Below are 21341 nucleotides of genomic sequence, written 5' to 3'. Positions count from 1 at the left end.
TGGACTGCCTTTTCTGAAGGTCAGCGTAAGGATCCTCAGTTAATGTCCCCTTAAAGTGCGTAGCGGCATCGCGCTCGCCTCGAGCGAGCCGCCGTTACGTAGTGTGACGTCACGGCCTATACGTCAGTGGTGACGTACGGTCGTGTCATCTCCGTGGTAGCGTCTGCGGGCAAGCGTTGGGAGGGGGCTGTCGAAGCAAGTGGTGGGGATAGAGCGCGGTGGGAGCTACTGCGCGCGCGCTCACCCACGGCGTTGCCAAAGCTAATGCAGTGTGACCACTACACTTTCCCTGTGCCGCCTACCAGTTAAACTGTCACAGGCGTCAGATTCCAGCTCCTGCATTCCTGCAGTCTAATTCTGTGACATTGTATAGTCGATTCGGATTTTTTTTTCAAATATGTGGAATCTCGAAACCTCAGTAGCTGTTATAATTTTTAATAGCGGGCAATTTAAACATTTTTACAACGTATCCTGAGCTGCCCTAGTGACATAAATAGCTCTCCTTCGAGGTGACTCAAACAAGCCGACTACGAGGAAACCGAGTGAGATGACGCAGTGGTTAGCACGTGGCTCGCATTCGTGAAGACGACGGTTCAAAACCGCGTCCGGCCATCCTGACTTGGGTTTTCTGTGATTTCCCGTAATCTCTTCAGGCAAATGCCGGTGTAGTTTCTTTGAAAGAGATCTTCCGATTTCCTTCCCCATCCAACCCTAAACTGATGGTACCGATGACATCGCTGTTTTGTACCCTCCCCCAAATAAATCAATCAGTCAACCAACCAACCAAATATGGGGAAGGGTTACGTTTTCCGTCCATCACACCACTAACCACAAGACGAAACATAAACAAATATGTGGAAAAGACCAGTAAGGTGATAGTTGAAAGGAGGGGAGGGGAGGAAGGCCACCTAAATCATCACCGACGCAACTTCAAGGCAACACATAACAGGAGTTGCTTCTAGAAAAGAAGTAATATAGGCGCCGATGGCAAAACTACAAAGGCCCGGCAGACAGAGCTGTAACAGACAAGCTTTCTAGGAAAGTCAGGAAAGAACTGTGGACACACCGAAGCAACAGCTGGGGGAACTTTCTAGTAGAAGGGTATCGAACTCTTACAAGTTTTGGAGACTAATCAAAAACCATAAAATTAGCTAATCATCAAACCACTGCATGGCCGTAACGAAGTTGCTTGTGACCCACAAGGCAGAGCAGAAGCCGTGGCGGACACTCTTGGACTTAAGATCGCAGCACCAGTGACTGAAGATCAAGAAAGTGAAGGTCATGAGTAACACGTCCTACGACAAATCAGCAGAATTCTCAGGGCTTCATGTGAAACATCATTCGAACAAGTTGAGGTAGAAACAGTTTATACCTTAATCTAGTGCATCGGAAACGAAAAGACGCCTGGTACAGACAGCATGCGCCCGTTGTATTTAAAGCACCTGTCCCCAAACACACTGGAATTCATTACAGCAGTAATTAATGCATGCTTAGCCCAGCACTAATTCTGCCAGACATGGAAACAACAAGAATAACCACGTCGGCAAATCCCAACAAGGACCACCTTTTATCCCAAACTAACAGGCCAATTTCCCTCCTGTGTTTCTGGTAAAAATGTTATAAAGAATACCTTGACCTTCGGAAACTCTTAAAGGAGAAGAATGTTCTTATACTACAATGGTTTGGCTTTATTGGCGAATACAGCACAATCCACCAAGACATGAGACGCACAGCAGATAAGCGTACGTGGAATATAAGATACAGCAGTAGCCACAGACGATGTTAAGATTTATTGTTAAAAGAATCAGTTTACATTCAACTTGATTGATGCAACAAAAGCTAAAGCTTGACAAGCAGATCACCAATTTTATGACATTTCCAACTTGCCTTACACTGTTGATGTTTCTTGAAGTGTTGGGGAAAATATATCTGACGTAGTAACTAAAATTTTATCTTCATAGCTGGTGAGAAGCTAAGTTAATTTTCTTTTTACTGCAGTTCCGTGGAACCGTCTCACGTACTATGGGAGGAACATATTTCTCTTTTGTGTGCTAGTGTTTGTTTCTTGTTGAAGACAGGAAAAGATATGTTTTCCCTTTTTAATACTCATTCCAAGTAGTATATTTATACACGTATTTGTTTGCTTGGCCATCTTCCGCAGCAGCTGTTAACACCTGTTACTGTAGGTTATCTGTCTTGAGTTGACTTCATTCAGATTAAAAAGAATTACACCAGCGCGCGGGATTAGCCGAGCGGTCTCAAGCGCTCCAGTCACAGACTGTGCGGCTGATCCCGGCGGATGTTCGAGTCCTCCCCCGTGCATGGATGTGTGTGTGTGTTTGTCCTTATGATAATTTAGGTTAAGTAGTGTGTAAGCGTAGGGACTGATAACCTTAGCAGTTAAGTCCCATAAGATTTCACACACATTTGAACATTTATACCAGACGCGTTTCGCTTTTATTTATGAAGCATCTTCCATGATTATTGGTGTTTCTTCATATATTCTGCTTCTTCCCTCCTTGCTAGCAGCTTTATTTCACATCTGCGCTTGGCAATTTTTGGCATTCTGCAGTATTTCCTGCGCTGCACTATGTACAATTCACTTTCTTAAACTGTTTCTCATGAGAAACAGTTTAATTCATTTTAGTTAGACTGCAGTCAGTTCAAGACGGCAACGTACAGTAACAGATTATACTATGTATTTCGTTGGGAAGGTAGGCTCAGAGCGCAAATTTCTTAATGATAACTGCAAGAAGACAGGTCTGTAGCGCTGCGCAATGCTCTCCTTCCGCCGTTTTGGAAAGTCGTAATTCGTGAGTCATTGCTTTTGAGAATGGGGTATTATTAACAATGAAGAAGACATCGCGTAAGGTAAATATCTGTGTCTCCAGCTAATCACAGTTTACAGAATGCGCAGCTGTTTGACGTGCAGGCGAAGGCAACACAGGCGCCCCTACACGGACAGGCCCTCAACGGGTTGCCGTGCGATGCTCCCGCTGTAACCCGATGTTTTGACGCAACGGTCCGCGTCGTGACGTAAGCGTCTGTCCGCGACGAAGCAGGTCGCGCCACTCTGCGGTAGCGGCGCGTACTACGCACGGACACCACCATGCCCTACTTACAAGACAGCCATTTGATGTCAGCGTCGTGAATATTAAATGAGAGAATATGCCTCGTAGTATTTCCTTCAATTTCCTCACCGATTTTCTGTTTCAATCCATAACATTTTGTGCGAACGGTTGTTAAAAGCGAAATGCATTCCGTTTCGTACTTCCGATAGTGTATATAGAATGTTGCTTATGTGTTGGATCGACTGTAATGATGCATGCAGTTTCAGTCAGAGATATAAATTCAAGATTGCAAATTGTTGTCCCTGCTTATTGTCGCACAAGAGGAAATAAACACTGGGTATTGTGTATGTAAAATTGCTGGTGCTAACAACCATTATCTTTTAAATTTCACAATTCGTGCGCATTAATTCCACAATTATTTCTGGGGCAGACATAGCGTTAGTTAATGTCATATTTTCATTGATTGTCATATTTTTATAGATTTTATGTACCTACATAAGTCAGCATTAAACTACAGCTACTGAGAAGGATTTCAGTGATATTTTCCCCCCTACTCATTAGATGGGTGCCCTTGAAAAAAGCCAGCGCAGTTTTCTTGCTCTCTGATTCACACTTTTGGACTTAACCTGCTGTTAAGCTTTTTCCACAACTACCGTAGACAGGGAAGGATTACATCATTAGTAAGTGGTTGTATGATTTTCATCAGACTCCCTAAACCTCGCGCTTAGGATGTACTGTTGCTTTAGCGCAGGTTATGTTTCTGAGAGAAGACACAATATTATGACTTGAACCGAAAGTAAACAAGTGTATCTAGTGAGCAATGACATGCAAAAATTTTCCGAAAAGCAGAGAACAAAAGTAATGAAGCAAAGCTGTCATTGTCATACCGTGCGACAAGTGCAACCACTAAGTGCAGCCACTTACTGGTTGGTGTCTTTGGATATTCGTAGAAAAATTCACGCCCGAGAAGAAAGTAGTGGGCTTAACCGAAAAACATTGTTTTGGGTCTTGTTATATTGAAGGCAATCTGTCGATAGTTTCAGCCTACTCACCTCGTGAAGTTTTAAGAATACACAAGCGTGTTCGAGTTTCCCTTCGAATCTCTCTTACTCGTGTAGTGTAGTGGTATGGCAGGTGTGCAGCTAACAAAGTGTCATCAACGGAAGACGTTCACCGTAGGCGACTCAAACTGTCCAGTTACAGATACAGTGCATCTGTAACTGCATTCCTGGCTGTGCGTGCATGGAGGCGCAAGTGAGAGAGACGCGACAGGTGTTACTTTGCTCTATTTGATGTGTATTCAACAGGTGTTTGCCAGATATTGTTTGACAAATAGCATACGGTTGTGACGTGAACAATGGCTGTATATATAGATACAAGATAACAGAACGTGATAAATTAAAACTCTTCCCCCATCTGAAGTTGATATTCTTTTTGAGATATATTTATAGACTAACATTGGAAATTACACTTCGCTTCTGTGCAGAGTGAAAACCTTGTTCTTCCCCATGTCTTAGGTAATTGGAATGTTTGGTTCTCCTTAGGTTGCAATTGAGAACAGAAGACTTTTAAAAAGTATTAAATATTACTTGCAACACCTTGGACTGCGTTGGCCCAGTGGTGACAAATTTACCTAGAAGTCGATCGCACGAAACTGTATGTCTGACTAATTTATCAGATATGGCCATATTAAATAGCAGTGGTTCTATTCTGTTCGTGCAGTCATACATTATTGGACTTAGTTTAGTATAACCTGTACGGTTATGACACCTTTATATTAGGCTCAGACGTAACAAAGCACTTAACTTCTAGGCACAGTAACTTGAATGCATAAAAATTAGGTAGGTTACGATCCAATGGTAGACAGTTTTTTAATATTCCATCTTTAATGATTCTGGAGTTGACAGGATGATGAACATTCTAACTTTAATTCCTGCCGATTTCTTGCATCTTCACGAAGTGGCTATATAGTTGTTGTGGTCTTCAGTCCAGAGACTGGTTTGAAGCAGCTCTCCATGCTACTCTATCCTGTGCAAGCTCCTTCATCTCCATGTTCCGATTAGTTGTATATGATAAATGCGTGAACCCAAGAGTCATATTGGAGCAACTGAGGAAAAAGAAACACACATGGAGATAGCCCTTACTGTATGCCAAATCTAAAATTAGAAGAAATGCACCAGAACGATAGTTTGTACAGCTGCATGGCACGAGTACACTCTGGCATACCACTTTGCATTAGTGTCCGCCAACAACAGATCTGAAGACAGGCAAAATTACTATTACAACACTCCTTTAGAATCATTTCAGGCTTAGTTGCCACTAGTCCCAATGGTCACGAGTTTAAAGGCTTGCTTAAGCCATTGACGCCGATCCATACAAATGCGAACGTTTCGGATGAGCGTTGCGGACAGTTGTAATGGACGGAACCTCCGTGGTGAACTGACCAGGCCTTGTGCCTTTTGTGCACAGCAGCTCTGCTCCGTTAACGCGACATTTGAAAGCGCAATTTTAGCACAACGAAATGGCCACAGTGCAGACATGATGATTCGTGCACATTGATGAGGGAGAAAATGGAATATATGGTTACTATGCGAAGAGATTCTACCACTTAGGTATTTCTTAAATTTGTAAGGCGTTCAGAGTTGCCATTCAGTACAATGTGAGGGTTCCACCTTGAGTTTATTACAATCGGTGAAAGTAAAATATGATTTTGGAAGGATTCGGCAGCATCTTGAGATCACGAGAAACAGTCGTTTGGCGATAAATTAGGTGAATATGAAAAACGAGACTTAATTCTATGCTTGTTCACCTTCAAATCAATTCTTTCATTTGCAGCGATGCCCGGCATGCTAGGGTTTGTGAAGCCTTAAGAAACCACTCGCGTCCATTCAGAAGAAAAAGTCATGTAGCCATTTTATCGAATTTTTGTGCATAATTTACATAAGATATGTTACTTCCTGGCAGATTAAAACTGTGTGCCCGACCCAAACTCGAACTCAGGACCTTTGCCTTTCATGGGCAAGTGCTTATCATCTGAGCTACCCAAGCACGACTCACGACCCGCCCTCACAGCCTCACGGTTTTAATCCTCCAGGAAGTTTCATATCAGCGCACACTTCGCTGCAGAGTGAAAATCTCATTCTGGAAACACCTCCCTAGGCTGTGGCTAAGCCATGTCTCCGCAATATCCTTTCTTCCAGGAGTGCTAGTTCTGCAAAGTTCGCAGAAGAGATTCTGTGAAGTTTGGAAGGTAGGAGACGAGGTACTGGCAGAACTGAAGCTGTGAGGACGGGTCGTGAGTCGTTCTTGGGTAGCTCTGATGGTAGGGCACTTGCCCGGAAAAGGCAAAAGTCCCGAGTTCGAGTCTCGGTCGAACACACGGTTTTAATCTGCCAGGAAGTTTCATATCAGCGCACACTCCGCTGCAGACTGAAAATCTCATTCTATATATGTTGTTATTGTTATGGAGCCAGAAGGGGACAAAGTGCGAGGATTGATTGATCACGTACTTGATGAGGTCTAAATTCCGATGATGGAGTGAAGAGGATGCTATTACTGTCAGTGATCACGACATATCATTAGAGCAGGAATGGGGCGAAAAAGGATGAAGATGAGGTCAGGTGATATTATTATCTGGGAAAAGATGGAACGAGGAACTGGAGAAAAGAATTTTCACTAGAACGAGGTGGAACAATATTATTACTCATGTGCTAGGCGTCTTTGGTGGTGCCAAACAATGCGCCACGCCATAAGAGTGTTTCAATCTCTTTGTATTTTCTGATATTATTGAAAAAACTTATTGTTTACACATAATCGCATGGTGAATCAGATAAAGAAGTATTCATATGGGAACGCACTAAAACTTATAACGAAGCGCCTGTATTTAACAGTAACCTACAAGGGAAGTAGATTGAATTAGGAACAACCTGAGGCATGTGATGAAACAGGTAAAAAGATTTTTTGGGGTGCTGTGTCCCTCCAAAGATTAAAATTACTCTTGCTCTGTCCTCGTTTTAATGACAGATACTCGAGGAGCCAGGAAAGAAGTAGAAACATTGACATCAATTAGAGACGCTCTTGACCAGTTTGTGATTAAGTGCAAGAAACTTTTCTCTGTCAGTGAATATGTTACATTCAATGAGAAATTGGAGTGTATGACTCAATATTTGTAATTGGTATGTGACTAATAATTAATAAATATTATTCGGTTTTATTATTGTCACTATATATTAATAACATACAGTAATATATGGTAATAACTTACACTTGATTAAACCACTAATTTCAGTGTTAAGATACTCCAGATATATATTAAAAAAAATAGATGGGGTGTGCAACAAACCATAGTTTCAGACCACACCACTGCCAGTTTAAGGCGTTGGGTAGAAGGTGGTGATAGGAAGGTGTGACTGTGTGAAACTTAGCTTTGAGGAATTTCAGCCTTGTTTTGTGTACTCTGTATGAAACTGGAATCAAATACAACCGGGCGGCTTCATACAGTTGTTGAGATACGTTTGACATATGTAATAACGTTCATAAATTATTAGTCCGTATTAGGCTACGTGTCACTGGCGTACTTTTATTCCAGGGTAAACAAAGCATGTTTGAATGGTAACTGCACAGATACTAAGTCGACGCGATGATACACATGAAATCGTGTGTTACAACAGAAGTGTGACGGTCTGTCGAATGCCACCGCCAAGCGATCTGGCTTCATTGTGGTGGTGTTGCGTTCTCGGAAGCGTTGGCGCTACGGAGAAGAGGCGCGCGGGTGGGTAGCAGACTGGTTGTACGCAGCGACGCTAGGAAGTGTTTGCATACGGCAGTGGCGGCGCGCAGCCTGTCCACGGATAATCGCAGGCAGTAGCGTGAGAGTGCGGCACGCGCAGCCGGCCGCGGCCGTTCGATACGGCTGCCTTAAAGCGGACCAGCCAGGCCGGGCCACGCCACGCCGCTGCCTGCCCGGCCCGCGGCTAATTGCCCGATTACAGGCGGCGGCGGCAGCGGCGGCGCGTGCCCGCGGGTCGATAGCCGCTCTGCATCTGGACTGACACAGGTACCGTCTGCCCCCGGCGCTGATTAAAACAACACGTGTACCGTTTACGAGTCCCTAGAGCGAGCGAGAGAAATGTGATACGCGTGGATGGGGGCTGTCGTGGCAGTCACGGCGCGCAACACACATACGGCGTTTTTCTTAAAGCGTTTCAGTTTTGAAAGTTTTCAGCTACCTTTTGAAAGAAGAATTACAAACAAAATACCTTTACTAGCCTTCAAAGGTAATCACAGTCAGCAACAACGCGCTTCAGGCATCAGTTGGAAAGTTGTTAGAACGGTCACCAGACGCTTCTTTTGGAATAACGGTGGTCACGCGCCTTTGGACATCCGCGTCATTATACGAGATGAGACCTAGTTCTGTCAATACGACCCGCAGACCAAGCGACAGTCAGTGTCATGCTGTTCGTCGTCTTCCCCGCTTACCAGAAAAATTCGACTGACAAAATCCAAGATTGACCCTTTCAGACCAGAATTTTTTTTTTCTGGAGGCAGGGAAATTTTTCTTTATGCCCTAATGCTCTTAGGTTAGGTGATTTTTTAAAAATGGGTTTAGATGTAAGATTTATACGCATGTATGTACCCGTTTTCAGAATATAATTTGTACACTTGGCTTCACTTCATGGACTAAAATAATTAATTTTGCAATATTCACTGTTGTAATAAATAAACTGATCATTCAATAATACCACTTCATTGTATTCTGGCGGCCACAAGTTGCTGCATATTGCTACATTCACTTGTTGATATTTTCATTGTTATGCCCAACAAATGACAGCAGTTGTGCATTGTGAGAAGATTGAACATTCACAAACATGTACAGGAGTGTTCCATTCAGGAAAAATGTTTTTGCCACAGTTAATACACAGAAAACATTAATGTAGAAAATTGTAGCCAGATGGTCAGAAAGGGTTAAGACGAAGTAGATCGTCTTTATGGACAGCACGCGCTTTATTCATCGTGAATTTGTACCCGAGGGAAATGGATGATGAACACAATGCCATTGACTGTCGCTTTTTCTCCGGATCGTATTGGCAGTACCAGGCCTCATTTCCTGTAACGATACGGATATCCAAAATCACATGACCACCGTGCTTGAAGCTATTCCACAAGAAGCGTCTGCTGACCATGCTCAACAGCCTTCAACCGATGTCGGAAGTGCGATTACTTTGACCGCCAGTAAAAGTCTTTCTTGGTTTTCTTTATTGTCTAAGACCGTTCACCGAACTTTTTAGACCCACCTTTGAATAAGCATAGACTGCATTTACCGAACGTAGCCAGAAGCGATTGAAAGTAACAGTACTCACCTCATTTACACGCTCGCCCAGTAATAATGTGCAGACCTGTGTTCACACTTTCAGTGCTTAGTGTCGTGCTAGTGATGATTAGTGTACACTTCGATTTTAAGTCGTATCCATTATGACGTTGTCGGAGGTTACTTGTTGCTATTGTTCGTAAATCAGTTGCAAGGCGCGCGCACTTCTCAGATTTTCACACAAATGCTTTTCATATGATGTACTTCTCTGACCTGAAATTTCTTTGAAGTTATATCCAAGCGATGTAATATGTAATGATGCAAACAGATTCGTATTGTATTAAACATATAATAATAGGAACAAAAAGTTGAATTCTCGGAAGCTGTAGCTCGTTAATAGTGGGAGTGACAGTTATATTAGGGGAACAAGCTATGATCTTCCCCTCCACCCCCTTCCCTAAAGATTCGTACCCTTGATCTGCGCCTGCATGTGGGTGCCCACTATGGCCCAACTCTCTGGTTAGAAATCCCATCTTTACACAGTAACCCGTCTCTAACCCCCATTCACCAGCTGTAGACCTTCCTGACAGATTAAAACCTCCGATAGACCGGGAGTGATTAGCTTCTTTCCACACAGCTCAAGACATGTTAAATTCAAGATTGTCAGAGTTTGGGCTCAATGTACTCACAGCCTAAGAGGTTTCGAAACTGCGTACAGTTTACTTCAGAGTAAAAGATTCATTCGGGAAACAACTTCTAGGCTGTGCGTGAGCTATTCTTCCGCGATGTTGTTTGTTTCTAGACTGCTAGGCCTGCATGGTATGCGGGAGAGCTCCTGTAAAGTTTGAGCGGTGGAAAAGAAGCACTAGCTGAAGTGAAACTGCAAGGGCAGGTGAAACTGTAAGGGCAGGTCGTGAGTCGCGCTTTGATAGCTCAGTCGATAAGACTACCGTCAGCGGCGGGCAGTGACTGATCCGAGTCCCGGTGCGACACGGGCCTGATCTGTCAGCAAGTTTCGAAACAGCGCACGCTGCGCTGCGAGGTTAAAGAGTTACTCTGGATACAATGATTCTCAGGATGTCAGGCTCAAATCAAACTATAGCAGTTGCTATAAATATAAAAATAAATAATCGCCTCGTTCCTGTTCACAACAAGGTTTTTTTTTTTTTCGGTCGGGTATACTTGGTCTTATAGTAAAAGTTTCTCTCTTAAGAGTGGGAAATGACAGTTATCCAACCTCCCATCTATGGTACCCAACTATATTGGTTATTGTAACTAGTAAATATGCGGTGCTTTTAAAAATGGTTCAAATGGCTCTGAGCGCTATGGGACTTAACATCTGTGCTCATCAATCCCGTAGAACTTAGAACTACTTCAACCTAACTAACCTAAGGACATCACACACATCCATGGCCGAGGCAGGATTCGAACCTGCGGCCGTAGCGGTCACGCGGTTCCAGACTGGAGCGCCTAGAACCACATGGCCACACCGGCCGGCGCGGTGCTTTCTTAGATACTTAGGCATTTCCGCTGATAGCTTCATTCTGGTGTACAGACCCAATGAACAGTATTAGGTTTGCTGGTTCCTACTATTTGTTGTTATATACGTTATTCCTGAATGAAACTTCCGTGCTTCGCAGTGTGCACTCTTTTCTTGGGAATCAAATCACTGTAACGTTGTGTGGTAGCGTTTATTCGTTAAGCTGTAAACGTACTAGAACTGAGGATTCATTCATTCATTCTTTCTGCACTGTTCTCCGAAATTCTGCGGTGTATCTATTTAACCTTCTCTCTATTTCTTATGCGATTTGACCTAATGTAAGCGTGTATGAAGACCAAGATAGCGTAGCAAGTGCTGAGTTTTTTTTTAGTGTGTCTTCGATGGACGCTGGTAACTGCTGAACGTACGTGGTAGAAGGTTGGAAAATGTAACGGTGCTATGGGAGATAATATTATTTGTGGTTGTCTACTTGAGTTCGAAATACTCCAGCTTCATGTAACATTAAAAGCAACGATTTTTACTGAATGCTAACATGACGTAAATCAGTCCCCGCCGCCTCCTCTCAACCAAGCACCATCACGTCTAACTTTTTTGTGTGCTGAATTCAGAGCAGCGAATGTTGCACTTTTAACTTTGAGTGAGTGCTACTTTTATTTTCATGCGCATGCTAACCACCGACATTCCGTCACTACAGTGTCCTTGGTTTATTGAGACTGGCCAAGCTGGGAGTTTTCCGTAATTTGTGAACGGAGACTGTCGTTTTCTCTCGCTGTGGCAAGGTCGGCCAAGTTGTTATCTTATCTCGGTACGCACGCAGATTTCTAGTGTGCCCCGCTTCTCCAACGGAGTTGTCTTGCAACGCTTCACTTTCACTGTGATGGCAGAAATCGTGTTAAGGAAAGCCTCCAAAAGGCTTGCACGACGCAGGAATACGGTGTCGGCGTTTTTAGTTTCCGACAAGCAACTTGAACATTGCTGGAAACTAGTATGTTCCCTGTAACTAAATAGAGAATTTTAAGTTAAGAATGGGTTTGTAGTTCGCATAAACTGTCGGAGTCCGCGCCCATAATGCGGTAAATAAAATACTTGACACGAGAATTTTCCGTGAGAGAGTTGTTAAAAAGATACAGCAATTTTTTTTAATATCTACTATTAAACTTGGCTCAAACCAAAAGTTTCTGCTGATATTTTGTCTCTGAGTTGTTAGCACACTGGACTCTCATTCGGATGGACTCCCATCCCGATTTAGATTTTCCTCGATTCCCCTAAATCGCTCCAGACGAATGCTAGGATGGTTTCTTTGAAATGACATAGCCGATTTCCTTCCCAATCCTTGAAACAATCAGAGCTTGTGCTCTGTCTCCAGTGACTGTCTTGTCTCCTGTTGGGGTACCTTACTCGCCGGATAAAGGCATTGGCGAAGAGAGACCATTTTGACAGAAGAAATAACGCTGGCGAACCTTGATAACAGATTACCACTAGACGGTGAGTTCTCACTGTTAGCAGGGGGAGAGGGTAGGCCTGGGTGGCACGAGCGCGGCAGAACCGGTCCGGCAGGCAGACGGCGCGTGCGGAACCTAGTCGCTGGAATGCAACTGGCTCACCGCGCATGTGTTATTTCTTCCAGGAAACTACTCCCATGTGTCGTTAGTTTGGCCTTGACTTGCCAATCTCTAATATACGTCGATATCTCTCCATTGGCGTGCGGCACACAATTTTATTTTCCCCCCTCCTTGTAAGTGATCCCATTGTCACTGTTCGATGATCGAGGTAGCCGGATGGCCAAGGTGCTGTCTCGATATTGGGATGGACGCGTGCTCAAATTCCCGTTCGACCATCCTGATTTAATTTTACATTAGTTTCTGGAAAGCTCTTGGAAGGCACTCATGTATATGCCCCATAACCCACTATACACTGTATGGCGAGAGGTACACCTCCGACTTGAGCAATTTTCTGTATGCACCCTAATTTGTTATATCCATGATCACTACGCGAGATGATATATGATGGTGAGAGCACACTTCTTCTTCTTCGAATGCTGATTTCAAGAGTACTTTGTGGTATTCCCTCCAAGAATTCCTGTTTAAGTTTCCCTGATATTTCTATTACATTCAGTAAGTACTGTTAAAAACTGTTACGCTCTGCTAGCGAGCCTCTAAATTACTTAGATGTCTGTTGTCTCATACGTCGCAAAGACTCCAAACACGGAAACACTATTCTATAATTGGTTGCACTAGTGACTTGTATGTGATTTCTTCGACAGATGAATTCCATTTTCAAGTGCCCTTCCAACAACTCTTAGGTCTTCCGTTCGCCTTCGGTAGTACTGATTTTGTGCCCTACCCACTTCATACCGCTTTATAGTATTACCCACAAATACTTAAACAGTGTTTGTGGGCTCCAAATATTTACCACTAAATTCAAGGACAGTTATTTGAAACAGACTTTGGCTAATTCCTTCCGCCGCCCTCCGCCTCCATTGACATCGACGGCCATCCGTTCGTTAAATGTTTCTCGGTCCGTATTCGCAAGAACTCAGACTTTCCCTGCCGTCATCAACTGGAGTCCGCTGTCATACTAACACGCCGTGTGGTACGCACATCAAAAAACGTTTTGCATCACCTTGGTTCCGAGAGTTCCGGAACCTGTACAGAAAATTGGAATAGAGATCAACATAAACATCATTTCCGCCCTTTTTATTGCTCATGAAAACAGCACATTGCATGTTGTACCCCCATACAGCGAGACCTTCAGATGTGGTGCTCCAGATTGCTGAACACACGGGTACCTTTAATACCCAATAGCACGTCATCTTGCATTGTGCATGCCTGTATTCGTCGTGGCATACTATCCAAAAGTTCACCAGGGCACTGTTGGTTCAAATTGCCCCATTCTTCAACGGCGATTCGGCGTAGATTCCTCAGAGTGGTTGGTGTGTCAAGTCGTCCGTAAACAGCCCTTTTCAATCTATCCCAGGCATGTTCGATAGGGTTCATGTCTGGCGGACATGCTAGCGTCTCTTCTGGAGCGATGTCGTTCACCAGTAGGAAGTCATTCGCAATATGTGCACGATGGGGGCGCAAATTGTCGTCCATGAAGACGAATGCCTCGACAATATGCTGCCGATATGGTTGCACTATCGGTCGGAGGATGGGATTCACGTATCGTACAGCCGTTACGGCGCCTTACATGACCACCAGCGGCGTACATCGGCCCCACATAATGCCACCCCAAAACAACAGGGAACGTCCACCTTGCTGCACTCTCTGGACAGTGTCTAAGGCGTTCAGCGTGACCGGGTTGCCTCCAAACACGTATCCGACGACTGTCTGGTTGAAGGCATATGCGACACTCACCGCTGAAGAGAACGTGATGCCACTCCTGAGCGGTCCATTCGGCATGTTCCTTGGCCCATCTGTACCGCGCTGCATGGTGTCGTGGTTGCAAAGATGGATTTCGCCATGGACGTCGGGAGTGAAGTTGTGCGTCATGCAGCCTATTGCGCACAGTTTGAGTCGTAACACGACGTCCTCTGGCTACACGAAAAGCATTACTCAACATGGTGGCGTTGCTGTCAGGGTTCCTCCGAGACATAATCCGTAGGTAGCGGTCGTCCACTGCAGTATTAGCCCTTGGGCGGCCTGAGCGAGGCATGTCATCGACAGTTCCCGTCTCTCTGATCTTCTACATGTCCGAACAACATCGCTTTGGTTCATTCCGAGACGCCTGGACACTTCCCTTGTTGAGAGCTCTTCCTGGTACAAAGTAACAATGCGGACGCGATCGAACAGCGGTATTGACTGTGTAGGCATGGTTGAACTACAGACAACACGAGCCGTGTACCTCCTTCCTGGTGGAATGACTGGAAATGATTGGCTGTCTTACTCCCTCCGTCTAATAGGCGCTGCTCATGCATGGTTGTTTACATCTTTGGGCGGGTTTAGTGACATGCCTGAGCAGTCAAAAGGACGGTGTCTGTGATACAATATCCACAGTCAACGTCTACTTCCCGAGTTCTGGAAACCGGGGTGATGCAAAACTTTTTTTGTATTTTCTTAAGTAGTTGACTGAGTTTATGTCGGAGAGACGTCTTGAAGTCATGGAACTTTCATATGCTACCAGAGATTACGCCGATGTCTACATGGGCCGAAAACAGTAACTAAGCTGATGTCGTTAGATGGTAGATAGCTTATTTCTCTGTAGCCTTACAGCATCGAGCGTTCGCGTCCATGTACCCTAAGGGTATTGCCGCTGTCCCAGTTAAAGGAGTTGTTGCGGATTCCATATTTGAAGCAGTTGTCCAGCGCAGGTAAACGAGATAAAAATTGAAAGGCATTCGTTTACACTTTGTGTAAAGGACACGTAATTCACGAAAATCTTGATAACTGTTCGTAAATAACGTATTGAGAGTGTTTGTTGGTCACGTTCAATAGTTACTGTGTCTGTAATGTCGATTCATGGTTGAAAAGCGTTTAAACACTATTACGCTTGTATGTCTCTACTTTCCGTTGACGGCAAGCTCAGACACTAAGCCAAGTTCAGATTGGATAAGTGTGGGGAAGGAAGTCGGAGGTGAGGCATTCGCCCCAAGTAATGGCGGATTATCCTGAATAGAGTACCGCATCACCTCATTCAGTAACAGCAATGCCTCTACAGAGTGCATTTAGTTTTCCTTGTTCAGAACATACTTACTCGTCTAAAACGGTAAAGTTTGATTTTTATCTATTTATTATTTAAATGTGACGTAGACTTCTACATATGCCATTGTGTTAACGTTATGCAAATACAGTATCCGTAGCAAATATTAGCATCTGTAAGTATTAAAAATGTTGATACTGAAAATGTCTTTTAAGTATTTAGTATGATGGTCGTCGTAATGTGGGTTTTGTTAGCATAACATATTACTCCTCAAGTAAAATTTGGACATGAAATCATTGTTCATGCTTGACCAAAATAAACATAGGAACGACGTATTTAATTTTGCTCTTTTCTCGTGAGGTAGTTTTGGACTTAAGAATGCAGTCGCGTTTAGGAAGTTTAAGAGAACAATACCTTTAAATTTGATTTTCTTATGTACGTTCTTATTCTGAATCATTCTAAGAGAATGAGAGGTATATATACTGTCTGCTTTTTATTAAAAAATTGAGAAAAACAGTTGTACAGTCTTGGTGAATTTACAGCTGGCGACTTGGTAGCACATTCTCTTAACAGAAGACCGGAAGTCTTCATAGAGGTCTGTGACTATGATACGCAAAGTCAAAATTGTCTGTGTGGATCGCACATTTCCTCAAATGGATAATGCGTTTCGGCAACCTGCCTTCACCAGATCAAAAACTTTAAGAATCAAGACATCGTACTGCATGAAATAGTACAATATCGTACCCGGTATAAGCGCATACTGACTACTGAATTGACGAGTCATTTGCTGCGCTGTGGCGTATCTGTTAGCCCGCGCAATCTGTGCTATAATCCGTTCAGCATAAGAACAACCCTGATGTATACATTGCACTATGTATTCTTCCGTGTTTGCTGGAACCTCATTCAGTTTCCGTTTGACGTGGGACTGCTGCCAAGCTGTGTCGAGACTGTCAAGTACGATAATGATACATTTTGTGCTGTGCCTTACGTGCACATCGACTAAGCGATAATACGGGACAACAGCTTTACCAGCGCATTTAACTAGCACAGCACTGGCCGGTCGTACAGCGAGCCTGCAGTGACGTGACCAGCTGCAGTTTCACACGTAAAAAGAGAGGAGCAGAGGAGCAATACAGCTTCGAATGTCATTTAATTTTTAAGTAGAATGAAATAATACACTGCAAATCTCTCATAATTCGCTCCTAAGACGAAAACCGTAACACGTTATCGTTATTGGCTAACGTACTATTGTAATTAAAAATAAGAATGATGAAAATTCCTGACTTAACAACAGGATAATTTTTCTGCATAAGATGTGTGTAAAATAAGAAAATATTGAAGGATTTCGCGGTATAGTTAAATATTGAAGCCACTGAAGATATTGCTTAGTCAGTCATCTGGTAATATCTTAGCTCCTTCCGTATCCGGAACCGAGAAATGCATTTAAGTTCTGGAGGTGTCACCTGCTACGTTGATAACGGGCCTATCTACAACAGGATCCACGAAGCCAACCAGCCGTAGCATTTTCTCTTCTTCTGTTATGACAATCCGTTCTAAATCCCGCCAGCGTTCGGCAGTGACGTGTGAAATAGCTGAATGCGTTAGTTCCAGTACGTCTGGGGCTTAGTCTTGTTACTTCTCGGGCCAAATCCGGCAGCTTGGCTCCAGAGCAGTTCCGTTGGATTCATAGTGTAATGGTACAGTAGCAAATGTAAATATGCAACATTTGTATGTTGTGCTCGATGTTGTGAAAATGATTGTTTTTCATGTTTCTGCGATACTTACCTACCTCTGTGGCATAAAACGATGGACATAGTCCAAATAAAGAGAATTTGGTTTTTCATTTTGGCCCTAAAAATTAAATTATGTTTACCTAATTTAAACAACTTTTATGAACAATTTTTCATGAAACATCGATGATTAAGAATTTGTATTTGAAATGGAAATAGGAATTTTGCGTCGAATATGTAATTAGAAACAAAAAGACGTGCATTATACATAAAAAATGATGATTTTTATAATTACGAGATGTAGGTATTTAAAGTTGAACGAGAAAAAAATTATACAAGAGAGAATTGAATCAACGCACGAATAACAACAGCGCGACAATCAGCGCACAATGCTGCAGAGGCTGTAACTGTACACGATTTTTGAAATAAAAATTACGTAGCTTGATTAAGAAACACGTTGATGTCTGTTAATACGTTTGAATATCTTACAGTTAACGTTACTTAGTAATAAGATATCTAATTCATAAGTAGGACCTACTGGCATCTGACCAAACATCGCGTTTATGTTTGTTTACATCAGGTTTATTCTTATGATGAACGGATTATAATCATTGGCGACCCCTGTTGACAGGTAGGTGTCCACGGCCTGTGAAAAGACCATTTCTGTATGTTTCTGGGGTGGGGGGTGCCATATGCGTCAGGCACCCTAACTGCGGTCAACTTGAACAGAACGTTCAAAAGTATGCTTAAAGTTCCTGCAATGCGTGCCATTGTGGCGTGTACTCAATGCACAGAAAGAATAATGCAATCATTCCGTCTTAAATCGTCCCTGCAAAAAAAAATCTCATAAATATTTCGTTGCCACAGATAGTGTAATTATACCCGACGATGGAAGTGAGTAAAGCGCAGTCCAAACATTTTTCAGCCAGTAAATTAGTCCACGTCTCAGCTTTGCACTCTTGTATCAGACCATTACGAGGAAAAATGCCGTAAAGAAACCAAGTGAATCGGGGGAGGGGGGAGATTTAACGACGGAAGCTCTATGATGCTGTTTGCGGAAGAGGAGGATATCTGTGGGAAGATTGCAACACCGGAAGACTATAGCGAAAGACCGAGGTTTGGTTCTAAATGTAACGAATCACACACAAGTAGGCAGAGAGCTCCATTAACGTTCAATTTGTTAGCGATGTATCACTGGAAACAATAACCGCTTTAAAATACCTCGGGGTAAACGTCCAGAGCAGCCTAAAGTGGCGTGGTCACTTTAGAACTGGCCGCGTGGTGTAGGGCTTCTTGTCACGGCCCCCGCGGCTCTCCTCGACGGAGGTTCGAGCCCTCCCTCGGGCATGGGTGTGTCTGTGTGTTGTCCTTGGCGCAAGTTAGTTTAAGCTTACGGTCCGATGACCTCCGCAGTTTGGTCCCAGAAGACGTTACCACAGATTCCCAAAATTAAAACTAGTTGCAGGAAAACAAATCCTCAAGCTGACATCTAATTGCAGAATCTTAAGGTAGACGTTAATTCACGATGAAAAGTGGCTTAAGAAACACACGTTCGACTAATTCTTCAGTACTGCACTATGTAGCACGACGGGGGAAGAGAGAGATTCGAAGAAGATGGCTGCATTTCGTTACAGGTTTGTGTAGTAAGCGCGAGAGCATTATGGGGCAGTTCACCAAATAACGTTGCTGGCGCTGTGCATTACGGAGAAATTCCTAAATGAGTGGAGCAACAAATTTCTTCTTGTATACTCGTAGATCTCGTTACATGGCCATGACGAGAAAATAGAGAAATTAGACTTCATTCCGAGGCTACAGCAGTGCGCAATTGGAAGAGGAAAGGAAGAAAGTGTTAAAAACTTCAATTAGATAGGTGTTAGTCTGGTCATGTTTTATCAGTTGTATTGTCGAATAGTGTGATGTTAGCATTTGGTTCAAATGACTCTGAGCACTATGGGACTCAACTGCTGAGGTCATAAGTCCCCTACTTAAACCTAACTAACCTAAGGACAACACACACACACACACACACACACACACACACACACACACACCCATGCCCGAGGCAAGATTCGAACCTGCGACCGTACACACACACACACACACACACACACACACACACACACACACACACCCATGCCCGAGGCAAGATTCGAACCTGCGACCGTAGCGGTCGCAGACTGTAGCGCCAGAACCGCTCGGCCACCAGTGGCCGGCAGCATTTGGTTTCATATGTACCGCTAGAAAGCGGTGTGTAGTATGTAAATAGTTTCTATTATTGAATTTATGTTATTGTATTTGAATTTAACCAATCATATATATGCAGTAACACATTTTTATTGTTAAGCACTTTCTTCCGCCGACCCCTTCAAATTATATTGGTACGGAGAAGTACGCTACGCCACACACCGTAAGGTGGCTTTCAGAATGTAGGTGGAGGGTAGATGACAGCAACGTCAACGGACCATTTGAGCTTTCTGGGTTCGGTGTTTATGGACTCGGGCGCTCTGTAGCGTCTTAGAAAACGTCCTGTAGCAGCCGCAGAAGGCGTCACGGTAGCCGGTAAGCAGGTGCCTGCTCAGAGAAGAGGCACGGTGCCAGAGCTCGCGAAAGTGTGCCGGGCGGGCGTTCGCGACGCGGTGTGGCGCGGCGCGGCGTAGCGTGGCAACGTCGGGGCGCGGGAGCGATGAGCGCTGCTGCGCTGCTCTGGAATCCGCTAGCCCGGCCGCGGCGCGGCAAGGCGCGCTGACCTTCCAGCAGCGGGTCATTGTCCACCCCGCCGCCGCGTCGCCCATTCAGCGCCTCCCGTGGACCAGTCTTCTGCCAGCTTCCCACATATCCCCAACAAATTGAACTTTTGTTCATTTTGGAGTCGATGAGTAGAAAACTTATAGTGTTATGCCCATAAAGCAGTAGGACAGGTGAATGGGTAGATTCAGTCTTCCTAGATTTCCGCAATGCAGTACCGCATCGTCAACTACTAACCGAAATCGATCGTACGGACTATCTTCACAGATACGTGAAAGTCTCGAGGAATATTAGACTAGTAAAACCCACTGCTTTGTATTGGACGGAGAATGTTCAATAGAAACAAAAGTAAGAATGGGTGTGGCCCAAAGAAATGAAGTAGGAACTCAGGAAATTACCGTCTTTGGACTGTTCTCAGACTTGGACTAAATTTCCACTCGATGTAATGGCTGCTCTCTTTAAATTTGGATAAATGCACGATAATGCCTATAAAGAGGAAAAAAAGAACCAAATAGCTGCCGATTTACCGAGCAGGTCTCATCGCACAGTTATTTAGGTGAAATACTAAGAATTGGGACGGTCACGTAAAATCAGTAGTACTAATGGCAAATGGCGGACTTAGGTTCGTCGGAAGGCCTGTGTTGGGAAAATGCAATGCGTCTGTGGAAGAAACTGCGAACGATATACTAATACAGCAAATTGGAAAGATATTATATGAATTTGGGTAATTGCAGGTAGCGTCGTAACAGGACAATATTGCCCCTATGAAACTGTAGCAGAAATACTCGGGGAACTTCCCCGAATGAGAATCCTTGGACAAAAACCATCTTCATTCTCGCAGGACCCCATTGTGTCAGTTCAGAGAACCTGCGCAATCATTATGCTCTCGGCATAGTATATGTTGTGTAGAGACCGTGAGAATATGATAAAGAGAAATTAGGGAGTGTACAGTGCTTTGTAGACAGTGATTCCTTCCTTACTAAACACTTAAATGGAATGAAAGAGAAAGTCTGTAATATTGGTAAAATTCGCCATGCACTGGGCACTCTAAGTGGCTTATGGAGTTAATATGTAGATGTAATGCATAAGTATTAAATTTTTTATGTAATTGACATAAAAAACTCATGTACCTAGAAATTTCTCATTTGCCCATGTACATAACACTTGGATTTATGTTTGTACATTTTATGGTATGACTGTTATTTGCATTCTGTGTTAAACATTCACTCTTTCTTCTGTGCTGCAGAAGGGGAGCAGGGCTCGTGGGAGAGTGGTCTGTCCTATGAGTGTCGCTCACTACTCTTCAAGGCACTGCATAATCTAATAGAGAGGTAAGTAGTGACATGAAA

The 21341-nt window shown here is 43.7% G+C and overlaps 1 protein-coding gene across 1 annotated transcript in view; it reads left to right on the top strand.

Annotated features, from left to right (window-relative positions):
- Positions 1-21341, top strand: part of LOC126199313 (mediator of RNA polymerase II transcription subunit 13) — a 206667-nt gene that overhangs the window by 103125 nt on the left and 82201 nt on the right. The window contains exon 3 of the mRNA XM_049936150.1: positions 21239-21323. Coding sequence (XP_049792107.1) covers positions 21239-21323 — 85 coding nt within the window. The remainder of the gene's footprint in view (positions 1-21238; positions 21324-21341) is intronic.

This window comes from Schistocerca nitens, chromosome 1 (genome assembly GCF_023898315.1).
Source record: "Schistocerca nitens isolate TAMUIC-IGC-003100 chromosome 1, iqSchNite1.1, whole genome shotgun sequence".
NCBI classification, from domain to species: domain Eukaryota; kingdom Metazoa; phylum Arthropoda; class Insecta; order Orthoptera; family Acrididae; genus Schistocerca; species Schistocerca nitens.
Note: the sequence above shows the minus strand (reverse complement) of the source record. Positions and strands in the feature narration are given on the sequence as shown.